Source organism: Postia placenta, assembly GCF_002117355.1.
Source record: "Postia placenta MAD-698-R-SB12 unplaced genomic scaffold POSPLAscaffold_4, whole genome shotgun sequence".
Taxonomy (NCBI): Eukaryota; Fungi; Basidiomycota; class Agaricomycetes; order Polyporales; family Adustoporiaceae; genus Rhodonia; species Rhodonia placenta.
Window position 1 is genome coordinate 2543816 of NW_020169835.1, and position 13951 is coordinate 2557766.

The 13951-nt window shown below is 57.1% G+C and overlaps 4 protein-coding genes across 4 annotated transcripts; 2 read left to right on the top strand and 2 right to left on the bottom strand.

Annotated features, from left to right (window-relative positions):
* Window positions 1–1230: 1230 nt before the first annotated feature.
* POSPLADRAFT_1073959 (hypothetical protein) lies at window positions 1231–6079 on the top strand (the record flags this gene model as incomplete). Its single annotated transcript, XM_024482655.1, has 11 exons — window positions 1231–1894; window positions 1950–2010; window positions 2072–2418; window positions 2474–2559; window positions 2619–2692; window positions 2752–3001; window positions 3062–4283; window positions 4339–4397; window positions 4455–5101; window positions 5154–5603; window positions 5659–6079. 11 exons carry the CDS (start codon window positions 1231–1233, stop codon window positions 6077–6079), a joined length of 4281 nt encoding a protein of 1426 aa, XP_024341374.1.
* Window positions 6080–6081: 2 nt separating this feature from the next.
* POSPLADRAFT_1168754 (hypothetical protein) lies at window positions 6082–9850 on the bottom strand. Its single transcript, XM_024488025.1, has 20 exons — window positions 9752–9850; window positions 9503–9566; window positions 9426–9446; window positions 9338–9369; window positions 9205–9285; window positions 9037–9153; window positions 8949–8982; window positions 8787–8888; window positions 8564–8734; window positions 8228–8503; window positions 7856–8163; window positions 7636–7785; window positions 7525–7580; window positions 7371–7466; window positions 7181–7250; window positions 7072–7129; window positions 6989–7008; window positions 6905–6935; window positions 6484–6850; window positions 6082–6431 (listed from the first exon to the last, which is right to left on the bottom strand). Exons 1-20 carry the CDS (start codon window positions 9791–9793, stop codon window positions 6290–6292), a joined length of 2238 nt encoding a protein of 745 aa, XP_024341375.1. The 5' UTR covers window positions 9794–9850; the 3' UTR covers window positions 6082–6289.
* A 1500-nt stretch (window positions 9851–11350) lies between these two features.
* Window positions 11351–11627, bottom strand: POSPLADRAFT_1105812 (hypothetical protein; the record flags this gene model as incomplete). The annotated part of the gene is made up of 2 exons (XM_024483282.1): window positions 11351–11460; window positions 11549–11627. Coding segments are annotated over 2 exons (189 nt in total), but the record flags the coding sequence as incomplete, so codon positions are not given.
* Window positions 11628–12069: 442 nt separating this feature from the next.
* On the top strand, window positions 12070–13951 carry POSPLADRAFT_1102030 (hypothetical protein; the record flags this gene model as incomplete). The annotated part of the gene is made up of 4 exons (XM_024483224.1): window positions 12070–12229; window positions 12298–12829; window positions 13140–13143; window positions 13613–13951. Coding segments are annotated over 4 exons (1035 nt in total), but the record flags the coding sequence as incomplete, so codon positions are not given.

Genomic DNA, 13951 nt, shown 5'->3' on the forward strand with positions numbered 1-13951 from the left:
CCTCGTTTCCCGTATGTATAGTCGACGTGCTCGTTTGGTTTCGAATGCTAATATTTGTCTATGATGATACACACGAGAAGGTTATTGAATCACGGGCACCCGTAAGTACGGTGACGCACGTCTTGTGTGCGAGTGACCGCCATCCAATGGCCCCACCGTCAGAGTAGTCAGAAAACAAGGTCGCTTGCAAAAGGAGACCTAGCGCGCCACATGACGCGCTCCCTCAACGTATTCTATGCCGCCATCCCATGCACCGGAGGAGAATTCTACTTCTATAACCTGTCTACCAATATTGCGACCCTACCGCACGTCAAGTACTGTACGCGTCAAATGCAGTCCGCCCAAGTTGATCATGACAGGAGTCTAATACAATAGCTGCTTTCGCATCAACACTAGTAGTATACGATAGTCCAAGCAAGAACAACATGCCGGAGATGCCTAACACCCCATTAGACCATCAGTGACATATCGAACACACACGCATAAATACCGCCCAGTGCCTGCGGGTTTCCATGGACAGCATTTTTTAATCAGATGCTCGGACCGACGGCGGCAGGCAGAAAGACAGAAGGAGCTTTGTAGGGCGCCGCTGAAAGACCTGGCAGAGCGAAGCCCGACATGCACCAGGGAGGCACTGTCTGATAGTTGGACGTCGAACGTGGGCGTGGGCGGCGACGTCATGGCTATTATACCTGACGCACGTGTTGTGAGGGAAGAAGGAACGGAAACCGGAATGCGCGCATCTGAGCTGCGGGCAGAGGTCAGTTGCAAACTCGTTCCTCTCTCTCTATCTGCATAAGGGGCTGTGAAAGCCTAGTTCTGAACCATGGCGCCAGCCGCTGAGCGAACCGGCTCGATGCGACCATAGCGGGCGACGTCATATGGGCAGTCGGTGGGCTTACTAAGCAGCCTGCAAATGAGCGCCCATTGACGATATATTAGGCTAATGGCACGTGCGTCGATCGTCGGGACGGAGGTCGCCCAGTGGAGAAACATGGGCTTGAGCTCTACCACTCATCCACATCCTACTTATTGCCTGCGTCTCTGCGTCTCCCCCTAGCCTCTAATTTATTACCAATAAATACTCACCTTTCTCTCCTCAGCACCCTCTCGCAGGCCTCCGATAGACTGCATTGCTTTGCAGGTGCAGCACCACCGGGACTACACGATCTAGCCTAGGAGTCATCAGGACTCCTACTGGGTCGTCAAGTCTCACCCATCCCTCAGTGTATGAGCCAGCTTCATGTCTACTTCCTTCTACGGCAGCAGCAGGCGTTCCGGCGTCAGCTCGATACCTGCGGAAGTAATGCCCGCGCACAGTCCTCTACCCGCGGGCTGAGCAGCAGCGGCGGAAAGTCATGGAACAAGAAGAGTCCACTCGGCGCCAGGTCCAGCGTCGACGTCAATGCCCGCGACCCCATGGGCAGGACCGTCCTCCACCTCGCCGCTGCCGCCCAGGACCCCGCCGCGACTGAGTATGTCCGCATGCTCCTCGCGCACCCTGATATCCTCGTCAACTTCCCCGACAAGGAGAGCCACTGGACGGCGCTGCACCGTGCCCTCTATCACGGCAACATTGCCACCGCGGTGGTGCTCCTCCAGCGCACCGACATTGACCCCTCTGTCCGCGACTGTGAGGGCTACACCGCATTTGACCTGTACAACTCGACCCTCGAGGGCACGAAGCCCGACACAGATGATACGACCTTTGCGGACCTGTTTACATGGGGTGTGAACAGGAATGCGACCCTTGGCCTGGAGAACGGCGACGATAGGCTGTTTCCTGAGCAGGTCGTCATACGCCCGCCGGAGGACGTGCCGGAGAACGAGCATATCGATGTGCGGTTCTCCTCCATCCATGTCGGGGACGCTGCCATGTCGAGGCTTCACACAGGTACGTCATTCCGCGATCGTCGTCGTCTTATCTCGCATGTCTGAGCATGTGACAGCCGTCATCACCTCGGAAGACCGAGGCAATCTGCGTGTTTGCGGTTTTGGGAACGGCGGACGGTGAGCACCGCAGAGTTCTTCCTTTTCTGGACGCTCATCGTTTACCGTCCATCCATTTCAGGCTTGGCCCAGGCCAGCACACGCAATATGGCCTCGTCCCGCTGCCCCAGCTGTCCCACACCATCGTCTCTATCGCGCTGGGACAGGACCACACCCTCGCACTCACCAAATCTGGCGAGGTGCTCAGCTGGGGCTTGAATCGATTCGCGCAACTGGGGTATGTCGTCGACCAGCCCGCAAGTGCTGGAGGCTTGGGGCGCTCGGAGGAGCCGATACAGGCGACGCCCCGGAAGGTAGCGGGTCCGCTGAAGAACAAGCGCGTGCTCGGTGTCGCGGCCTGTAAGACAGCATCCGCATGCTGGACGGAGGCCGAGGTATATACATGGGGGACAAACAATGGCCAATTGGGTGAGTTCTAGTCCAAGGCCTGCATGGGAAAGTCGCAGGTCTCATGAGGTAATAGGATACGATAAATCCGCTCAGCCCGTTCAGGTGCTGCCCAGGGTCGTGACCAAAGTGTCGCAGCCTGTTATTTCCGTCTCGATTACAGTATGTAAATCGAACGCTATCTTGATCTCGGCCCGTTGAATAACCTTTTGACGCTACAGGACAATGCATTGGTCTGTCTACTCGTGACGAATGACGTCGTCTGTCTCTGGAACGACAGGCATTCCAAAGTAAAGTACGTTCGTTGTTCCCGAGCCTCACTCACGGCAGCAGACATCTCACTGTCGTCCCCAGCTTCCCTGCACATGCTTTTCCCTCTGAGATTACCGTATACCGGCCCCCACAGGCTGTGCACAACACGAGCATCAGGAAGATCACTAATTGCGATAATACCATCGCCGCGCTGTCCACGAACGGGGAGGTGTTCACCTTCACGGTGCCGGCGCCTTCCGATGCCAGTTCTGGCACAGACAGAAACAAGGGCAGGAACACGATTGTCCCGCAGCGCGTTTGGGCCCTGCGCAAGAAGGTCACCGCCGTTAGAGTGCGTGCACACGGGTTCCCTTCGTCCTTCTTGGGTGTTGTATCTGACAGTCGACCACAGGACGTGGCGCTCGGCGCAGACGGCTCGCTCATCGTCTGTACCGAGTCCGGGCATGTCTTCGTGCGCGCGCGCGTTGCCAAGGCAGGCCAGGGCGCAGGCACCAGGGCGCTCAAGTTCCAGCAGGTGCCCTACATCCAGCGCGCGGTGCGCGTGTACGCGAACGCCACGGGCTCATATGCGGCGCTGCGCGTCGAGCACCGGCCCCCGCCGATCAAGGTGGCAGGGCATACGCTCGCGCAGGACATGGCAGAGGTGCAGCCGTACATGCGGCACCGCACGCGGGAGGCGGCGGGCCCGGAGGTCAATGGCACAGGCGACCACGGGAAGCCGCCAGAGGTGTCCTCGGACCCCGATGACCAGCTGGACGAGGAAGGTGAGGACCTGGCCATCCAGCGGGACATCAAGCAGATAGAGCTGCTGTGCGGCGTGCTCGAGACGATGCGCGAGCAGGGCGACTCGGCGGGCCTATATGACGGGCGGATGCCGTTCGGCGCCGACCTGCTCGTGCAGGTCGGCTCGGCCGCCTGCGAGTTCCCCGCGCACCGCGTCGTGCTCGCAGCGCGCTCTGCCCCGCTGCGGCACCTCCTGGCCAGCGGGACGCCCGTCCAGGACACGGCGGCGCTGCTCACCGCAGAGCTGCTCACCGCGGAGGCGAGCGCGAGCACGCATGCGAAGCTCGGGTTCGCGGGGTGCCAGCCCCTGTCTGTGCTCATCCTGCTCGCGTACCTGTACTCCGACGACCCCCCGGCGCTGTGGGACCCCCGCGTGGGCCCTGCGGTCGGGCGCCGCCTGGTGCGGTTGGGCAGCAAGCCCGAGCAGGTCAAGGCGGAGCTGAAGGCGTTGGCGCGCATGCTCCAGCTGCCGCTGCTCGCCGATGTGCTCGACGCGCCCGTGAAGCGGCTCCCGAAGCCGAGCATGGGCGGCGACATGCGCCGGCTGTTCGAGGCCAGTCAGAGCTGGGGCCCCGCGTTGGCGCGCTCGCCGGACGCGCCGGACGTGGTGTTGCGGCTCGCGGACAGGGACGTGTATGCCCACTCGACGATCCTGCGCGCGCGCTCGTCGTTCTTTGCGACGTTCTTCGACGACGAGGACTGGACGCGGGACCGGTGGACGCCGGAGGGCATGGTCGTCGTCGACCTGAAGCACCTCCGCTGGCGCGAGATGGAGTACGTGACGCGCTTCTTGTGCTGTGACGGGGACCAAGAGATGTTCGACGTGCTGGGTGAGTGCGACTGGATGGGCGGTCGCGGTCCGCGTTCGCTGACGACGTGCTTTAGAGCAGGTGCACTCCGTGGACGAGATGCTGGACTTCATGTTCGAGGTGCTGTCTGCTGCGGTGCGTCGCTTCTCTGCTCGCCACGACGCGCGCAACTGAGTCAGCATTGCATCCCAGAATGAGCTGCTGATCGACCAATTGATCTTACTCTGCTGCTCGGTGATCCTCAAGTATGTGTCCGTCTGGAATGCGTGCTCCGTGCTGTCGGACGCGTCGCACTACAACGCGGCGGCGCTCGTCGACGCCGTGCACGACTACTTGGCGGTCAACGCGGAGACGCTCCTCGAGAGCAGGATGCTCGATGACATGCGCGGCAACCTCGTGAAGCAGCTGTCGGCCTTCATCCGGCGGCGCCAGCTGGAGAAGTACCCGGTTTCCCGCTCGAACAAGCTGGTCGACGCCGCGATGGAGACGCACCGCGCGTGGCTCGCTCTGCAGGACATCCCGCAGACGATCGTCCCCAATCCCCGCGTGGGCGCTCTCGGCGATCGGGACTCGGCCAAGCTGTCTCCACCTGGGCCGATGCGGTCCTTCCCTCTAACGGCCCATGCCACGTCTGCGCCTGGAAGCCCGTTGATTCGCCCTGAAGCAACCGCCAAGCCAGCGGCGAATATGCCCGCTGACGACGAGCTCTTCCTCATGGACGAGCCGGACGCGTCCCCGGTTACGCCCATTCCGGGCAAGCCACCGGCAATCTCGGCTGTCCCAGCAGATAGCCCAAGAAAGCCTGTCGGTGGCTGGAAGGCGACCTCGGTCGTTCCCCGGTACGTACGCAGATTGTTTTGCGGGTGCGTCCCTAAGTATGCTTTTCTGCAGAGTCGACATGAAAGCCATCATGGCCGAGGCCGAAACGGCTGCGGCACCCAAGAGGCCCGCTCCTATCCCTGTTGCCCGTGTGTCTAGCGGCGGTGCGACACCTACTCCGCGGGGTACACCGCCCAGAGACGGTAGCAAGCCTCTCAAGCCACTCATCCCGCCTACGGCGACCGCAACGCCGAGGACCGTGTCGGGTTCTTCATGGAGGATTCCCAGTACTGCGAAGCCTGGTTCGTCCCCACCGAATACGGCTGCAGGTGGCAGCCGTCCCGATGCGAGTGCGAGCCTTGTGGCGAAGCGAGCACCTGCCGTTTCGCGGCCGCAGGCGTCTACGACTCCGCCGACGACTCCGAAGAAGGCTTCACGTCCGCCGGGCTTGGGTCCCGTCATCACCCCAACGAAGCAGTCTGCGCCGTCGAAATCATCACCTTCGGCCATCCGGCGTGTGTCGTGAGTAATTCTACGCTTTCTCGGCGAGCTCTTTGCTGATGCATATACACTTCAGGAGCGGAAGTGTATGGACGCCGCCGCCAGTCCAGCCGGTTGTCCAGGCATCGTCATCCACTTCCGCCATGTCCTTTGCCGCTATCCAGGAGTTGCAGCGGGAGCAGAACAATCCGGCTAAGGACAAGAGGTCCCTCGTCCACATACAGGAAGAAGAACGTGCACGACAGATCGAGGAAGATTTCTTGAAGTGGTGGGCCACGGCAGAAGCACGGCTGCAAGAAGAGCAGAAGGCTTCTTCTTCTACTGCACAAGCTGCAAGTCGGCCACGAAAGTCAAAGAAGCCGAAGAATGACAAGAATATGCCCTCTACAGCGATTCCGAGGCCCCAAGACAGCAGCCAACAAATCCCAGGCAAGAATGCGAAGCCACAGAGGAATCGTATTAACAATAAGAAGATGGCTCAGCCAGGACCCTCATGACATTGCCAGTGCTGCGATATATTTCCATGTTCTATGCTATTATGCGATATTTTACGTGAAGTTGTTAGGGCTACATGCATCCACGGAGTGGGGGTTAGATATGACTAGATGATGTACAGTTTTCTGCGTCAGTATCCTGTGCAGATTAGAATATATTACAGGTACAATGTGCGCGACTGAGTAGTGTTAACTTTTGGCCTTAAGGATTCTTTAGGATGACGCGGAAGATTCGCTGTCGGTGAGTGGTCCTACTGCTGTCGATGACCCAATGTCCGCGTCCGGTGAATGGTTATCCTTGATATCTAGTGTTGACCCGTCATTGCTGGCTCGAATAGTGACAAGGTCACCGTCCCTGCGAGAAATGATTAGCCTCAAGCTGCAATCGGAGGAATAGATGTGTGTACCTGATGGTTCCCGCTAACAGCTTCTGCGCGAGAGGGAAGAGCACCTTTGTCCGCACAACTCGTGCGATAGCGCGTGCACCATAAATGTCAGAATAGCCCTGTCGAGCAAGCCATTCACGCGCCGCATCGTCCACATCGAGTTGAATCCTCCTGCTGCTCAATCTATCCGCGACATCGTTGAGGCGCAGCGACACGACCTGAAGGATGGACTCGCGCGAGAGCTTGTTGAAGACGAGCATCGAGTCCAGACGGTTCAGTAGCTCTGGGGGGAAATATTCTGCTGTGCGCTCTAGCACCTCGTCGCGTGCTTCTGTCGTCACTATGCCATTCTCGTCTGACGCAGAGCTATGCGCAAGGATGTCGCTACCTAATTTGGATGGTGAATCTTAACAATGTGAGTAAAGTTTGCAGCATCGCTTACCCAGGTTGCTGGTTAAGCAGATAATGGTGTTCTTGCGGATTCTCAGCAATGATGTACACCACACGCCCCGGACGAGATGCATACCTTAAAGTCAACTTTGCGACCTAGAACGGTACATCGGCATTGTCAGAATGCGAGATGGCATGGATTACTCAATAAGCAGGTACCTTGCGAGTCGGTGATGCTGCCCTCATCAAGAATTTGCAGTAAAAGCATCGCGACATCCTGAGTAACAGTCAACCTTGCTGAGCCATCCTATCAAGGACGCCGACTGACCTTGTGCGCCTTCTCAAGCTCGTCAAGAAGAATGACAGCTAATAGCGTGTTATGAGTCAATCCGGTATCACTTCATGCAAATCTTTCTCAGACGATGCTCACCATACGGCTTGCGGCGGACAGCCTCAGTTAATTGACCTGTAACGGGAATCATTAGTACGGATTATATACAGGAAACTATAGCTGTAACGCCCCTCCTTCCTCGAAACCGACGTAGCCTGGAGCAGCACCTATTAAGCGAGACATCGTGTGACGGTCGTGATATTCAGACATGTTGATAGTAATCCTACATGACATGGAGATGAGACATTGTGCATTAACGCAGATGTATTCAGTTCACTTACAATCCACGCTGCTCGTCATTGAACAAGAATGCCGATAAAGCTTTGCACAGCTCCGTCTGTCCTCAAGGATGGTAAGTACTGCGGCCAGACGGCCTCACATGACCGACGCACCTTGCCTACGCCAGTTGGTCCAAGGAACAGGAAGGATGCCACAGGCCGGTTGGGTGCTTGCAGTCCCGCACGCGAGATTCTCACAGCATCGCTGACAGCAGCGACGACGTGGTCTTGCCCGACAACACGCTGGCGGAGCGTCTCCTCCATCTACACGCCAGAAAATCCCAATGAGCCACTGTCCAAAGGCAGTAATCGGATATAGGAAGTCACTACGCACATGCACGAGCTTATCTCGCTCGCCCTTGAGCAAGTTCTGTACAGGGATGCCTGTCGCCTTCGCAACAACGCGCGCGATGTCGTCCGACGTCACGCGGTCGTGCAGCATCGGCAGAGGGCCCTGTGCTTCGCTCTCGCCCTGTGCGCGCTCCGTCTCCGCGGGCAACTGCCGTTGGAGCTCGGGTATAGTTGCAAAGCGCAGCTGCGACGCACGCTCATACTGACCCTGCCGCTGTGCGATCTCGAGCTCAACCTTCGCCTCCTCAAGGCGCTGCTTCAGATCCTTGATGCGCTGCAGCCGCGCTCGCTCTGCATTAAATATACGTCATCAGCGTCCGCTGTGGCACACTCTAAACAGTGATAGCCTACGGACCTGATTGCCAGGCCGCTGTCAGGCGCTCCGCCTCCTCGCGCTTCGCTTTTAACGTCTCCTCTACTTTGTTGCGCCGCTCGACGCTGAACACATCCTGTTCGTTCCGCAGACTCTCGCGCTCGATCTCGAGCGTCATGATCTCGCGGTCGAGCGCCTCGAGCTCGTCGGGCTTTGACTCCTGCGCGAGCCGCAAGGCTGACGCTGCCTCGTCTACCAAATCGATCGCCTTGTCCGGCAAGAAACGCTCGGAGATGTAGCGCGCGCTGTACACGGCCGCTACAGGGGCGCATGAGCGACTGTATGCGGTGACAGCGCTTGGAGACGAAGAGTGCCTACCAGTGACAAGCGCACCATCGGAGATGCCTACACCGTGATGCACCTCGTAGCGCGGCTTCAGTCCCCGCAAGATTGAAATGGTCGCATCGACGGTAGGCTCTTCGATTTGTACGGGCTGGAAGCGACGTTCGAGTGCGGCGTCCTTGCCGATGGTCTTGCGGTACTCATCGGCTTGATTCGCCAATGTCAGCCTATGAAGAGTCTGCGACTGACAAGTACACACGTGTTGTTGCGCCAACAAGCTGCAGACCGCGCGCCAATGCAGGCTTAATCATCTGCCCAGCGTCGATGCTGCCCTCCGCCTTACCCAGGTTGAACAGCGTGTCTGGAAAGTTGATGTCAGCGGAGTAAACGCGGCCCATGTATTTGGTAAGGTTGTACTCACGGACTTCGTCAATGAAGCAAATTACATTGCCGGCCTATTTGGTCGGTTCTGAGCACTTATAAACGGCAACGACGATACGTGGACGTACCTGTTCCTCGATGTCACGAATGAGGGCCTTAAACTTCTCCTCAAACTGTCCGCGAATACCTGAGCCTGCCATGATTGCGGACAAGTCTATCGAGAGGACGCGCTTGTTCTGCAAGGACTATGGAGGGACGTTAACACCGCAATATTTCTCGTTAGAGCGAGAGTTCACCTCTGGTACTTCCTTCGCGACAATACGACTCGCAAGACCCTCGAGGATAGCAGTTTTGCCGACACCGGGGGGCCCGATGAGCTAGAACTCAAAAATATTAGCATGTTATATGGCTAAGAAGTCAAGTACATACTACTGGGTTGGATTTCGTCCTACGGGACAGAACTGTGTGATTTAATTATCAGAGCTCTATATATACCACAAGGGAGTCCCCTGCTTACTCTGTATTGTACGGCGAATTTCTGCAGGCGTAATATGAGACGACGTCAGCGTAGACATACATAGCGAGTCGACCCACCTTCATCTCGGCCAATTGTGGGGTCAAGTTTGCCGTTCCGTGCCAGTTCAGTTAGATCAACACTCTAAAACACATCAAACAATTCCAGATGAGAGCTATGTCAGGAGAGGTGCTGATCGGCCGAGTGCGCGCTGAGACCAAGACTAGCTGCCGGAGTCCGAAAAGGAGCACGAACGGTCCTTACGGCCGCCTGGTAGTCCAATGGACTCAGCACAGCCGCCGGCCGTCCAGTAAGGACGAGCAACTCACGTATTCCTTCAGCGCGTCTCCCTTTTGGTGTTGAGGTTGCATTGTAAAAGACGGGAAACCGCCACCAGAGCCACTTGGAGGACCTTGCGCATATGTCCGCGCAGTGATAATGGGTACAAGTGGCTGTCTAAGACATGCTGCAATTAATCTGCGAGCAGCTTGCGATGTACGAAGGATAGGATGGTTGACATAGGAGGCGGGGAATACGGCAGTACGTTTGAGAGCAGGTCGAGATATAGGAATACGTAACATAGTGGCTGTGGGTCGGGAAGGGAACTAAGAGATCGCTGTCGGTCGCAGGGTTTTATATTGCGACGTCGAGTCGGGCACGCTGCTCGTCATGCGGCACGTGTCAATGGGCGCGTCGCTTCGAGCGCGTTCGAGCGCGTTCGTCGCGTGACTCGCGTTGTTCCTACTGGCTCTTCAATTTGTTTTCTAATTACGGGAATTTATACTCCACGCAGCGTGAATATAGTCTCCTTGTTGTAGTTTGCGCTTTGCGCGCCCAGGGCAACCTGCGCCACATCCGCTTAGACGCGACCGCTTTGCGATCGTTTTGACCAAGCGTGTGCTTTGACTGTATCCCCTTAGAATACATCAAAGCACTGTACCTACGTAGTATAAGTACAGCTCGCGAACGAGCCTAATAGACATCCTCTTGCTTCTCCTGATACGGTGCGAAGTCTCATAACCCCCAATACTCCTGTGAGCAGAGTAGATAATTCCTTCAACCTGCGCGGGCTGCGGGTATCCTTATCTGACGTCTGCTAATCGAAGAGCTGTCTTACGGTTATCTCCCCTAGGCAGCCTGCAATAGAGCACCCTTTTTGATGGTCAGAGGATGCTCTTTAAAGGTCTGCTTCAATACACGCCCCCCGGACCGTAAGACAGCATTTTAAGCGTGCTAGCGATTGCCGACTGATGGCCGGGACATGCCGGCTGATGGCCGGCTGAACTTACCATAGTGTTGGTTGCAAGCTAACCACCACCTTTCACTGAAGCTCGATATGTCGCATCCATACTCACTGTGATGCATGATTCTCCGACACCATGTGATCTGCTACAGCCATGCCAATATCATGTCCCGATGGAAACACCTTCCCCTCTGTATCATGACAATTGGAACTACATAACTCAAAGTCCCTGCGGCATAACTGGTATCTGGCAGGAGAGCTGAAGCGAAAATGAGTGACTGTCACGAGTTGGCACGGCGTCTAGCTGTTTTTTAATTTTTCCTTTTTGCAGGCTTGAACCCGCGACCTATGTACTACATGCCCAATATGGACGTGTCATTATCTACTGTACAATTAGATTAGATGGGTGGCAGTGCGTGGCACAGCTCCGGCTCTGCTGACACAGCCTCTCTGACTCACCGGCCCCCAGGGCTGCGTCAGCATGCTGCGCACGGACCAGCTGCGCACGGACCAGTTGTCACAAGTTGGTACGGCGTCTAGCCGTTTTTTAATTTTTCCTTTTTGCGGGCTCGAACCCGCGACCTCTGTACTACATGCCCGATATGGATGCGTCGCTATCTACTGTACGATTAGATTAGATGGGGCGGCAGCGCACGGCACAGCTCGGGCTCCGCTGACACAGCCGCTCTGACTCACCGGCCCCCGGGGCCGTGTCGGCATGCTGCACACGGACCAGCTGCGCATGGACCAATGCGCACAGCCTGCCCTTATCTCCCCATGTATATAAGCCGGCCTCTGCTACCCTAGGGACCTCAGTTTCGACCTCTTGTCCCTAGGTCAGTAAGCTCCCATGTACTTACTTACTTATTCAATACTAACTAACTTGTCCCTAGCCTTATATTTGAGCGTTGCTCACCATCGCTTCGGTAAGAACCAGTCGAACGCCCCCAGCTTTTAGGTTTCCCCAGTCGCTTGACCTCAAGTCGTGACATTAGGTCGAAACTCCCCATAGCTGCCAGCATTCCATCGGGACTCCCACACACTCACATTCACTTCCTATAGGTTGGGTGGTGCGCACCCCTACTATACACTATGATACGTAGATAAGCATACTATACATCGCCACCACTAAGGGAACGAACTTTTCAGTACCTGCACTTCAGTGGGCGGTACTTGTCCTCACGGATGCGTGGACTAGGTTCCTGCTGCATACTAGCCAAAAGCAGTACTGGGCCCCACGTGAATTGCGAACCCTAGTGTTACCTTGGGCGCCGTAGGTGTGAGCTAGTCTAGCACGGCCTTTCGTAGCACGTGCACCTCCCCTTCCTCCCCCCATCACCGTGGCTGACGAATTCTTTGACTGCTCTCGAATCGAGCACGCCTTCGACACCCAGGAGCAAGTCGATGTCTCCCGCGACGACCCCGAAAGCAACGGGAATCGAGCTCCCTTCTTCATCTGTGACCGACAACCGTGCCCTAATCATACTCCGCAGTCCATTACCACCGACGAAGGGCGCTACGTACCGATCCGATGAGTCCAGCACCCCAGCGGCCCCGCACTCCGGTACGCTGGTACTTCGCAATCCACATCTCGTCATGTCACTCCTGTCCCATCTCGACCTGCCTCTCCAGGCACCCGCATCCCCCAACCTGTCGCCAGTACAGGTCAAGCGCGAGGAGATCCCCATCTCCCTCGAGGAACTGAGGCAGTCGCACAGCCTTCAGCGACCCCTCAAGCGATCCCCCAGTCCTCCCTGGGGCCGCGGTTGGAAAGGTCTCCCAAGACCGAGCCCCGCAACACTCCGCCGCATTCTTGGGCCGGCTCGTCATCAGCGGTCACCGCCTTGACTTCAGTCCCTATCCTACGTCACCCCACCTCCGGGCTTCCTCAATTGATTTCACCGCCGTCGCCGCCGCGAGGCCGCTCAAGCACTCGTTCCTCGAGAAGTTCACCCGGTGGCCAGTCACAACAGTCGCCTTCGCCCGCGGGCAGTCCTTCGTCCCCCTCACCGCCGGTAATGTCCTCCCCTGCTGCCGTCCCTGATAAGGAGATGCTGAAGCTCCTCCTCCCGCTCCGATATGATGGGAAGTCGGTGGTCGAATGCAACCACTTCATCTCGCAGTTGCTCATCTACTGGACAATCAACACGGCTGTCACGAGTTGGTACGGCATCTAGCCGTTTTTTAATTTTTTCCTTTTCGTGGGCTCAAACCCGCGACCTCTGTACTACCTGCCCGATATGGACGCATCGTTATCTACTGTATGATTAGATTAGATGGGGCGGCAGCGCACGGCACAGCTCGGGCTCCGCTGACACAGCCGCTCTGACTCACCGGCCCCCAGGGCCGCATCAGCATGCTGTGCACGGACCAGCTGCGCACGGACCAACGCGCACAGCCTGCCCTAATCTCCCCATGTATATAAACCGGCCTCTGCTGCCCTAGGGACCTCAGTTTCGACCTCTTGTCCCTAGGTCAGTAAGCCCTCACTTGTATTCCTTTCTTACCTTACTAACCAATACATTTACTTGTCCCTAGCCTTAGGTTTGAGCCTTGCTCACCATCGCTTCGGTGAGAACCAGTTGAACACCCCTCGCTTCCAGATATTCCCCTGTCGCTCGACCTCAAGTCGCGATATTAGGTCGAAACTCCACAAGCGACCGGCGTTCTCTCGGAACCCATACACTCACTTTCCTTTCCCATAGGTCGGGTGGTGCGCACCCATATGATACATTACAATACGTAGATAGCCTACATACATCGCCAACACCAAGGGAACGAACTCTTCAGTACCTGCACTTCAGTGGGCGGTACTTGTCCTCACGGACGCGTGGACTAGGTTCCTGCTGCATAATAGTCAAAAGCAGTACTGGGCCCCACGTGAACTGCGAGCCCTAGTGTCTTCTCAGGCGCCGTAGCGTAAGCTAGTGTAGCACGGCCATTGTAGTATGCACACCTCCCCGTCCTTCCCCCATCCACCGTGGCTGCTTGTCAGGGCCAGATCCACGCATTCGACTCACAGGATCTCATCGACGTCTACATCCCAGACGGCCTTGAGACTATCCTCCACCGTTGCGAGCAGCAGCCGTGCCCAAATCGGACACCCCGATCAATCGAGGAGGATTACCCTCGTTACAAGGCGATCCGACGAGCGCAACACCCGCTCGGACCCCAAAGCACCCTCGCATCTCGATCGGCCTTGTGGCACTCTCGCCCTGTCTCCCCTACCTCCCGCCTCCCTCAAACTGTCGCCGATCAAGCGCGAGGAGATCTCCCTCCAGACCCT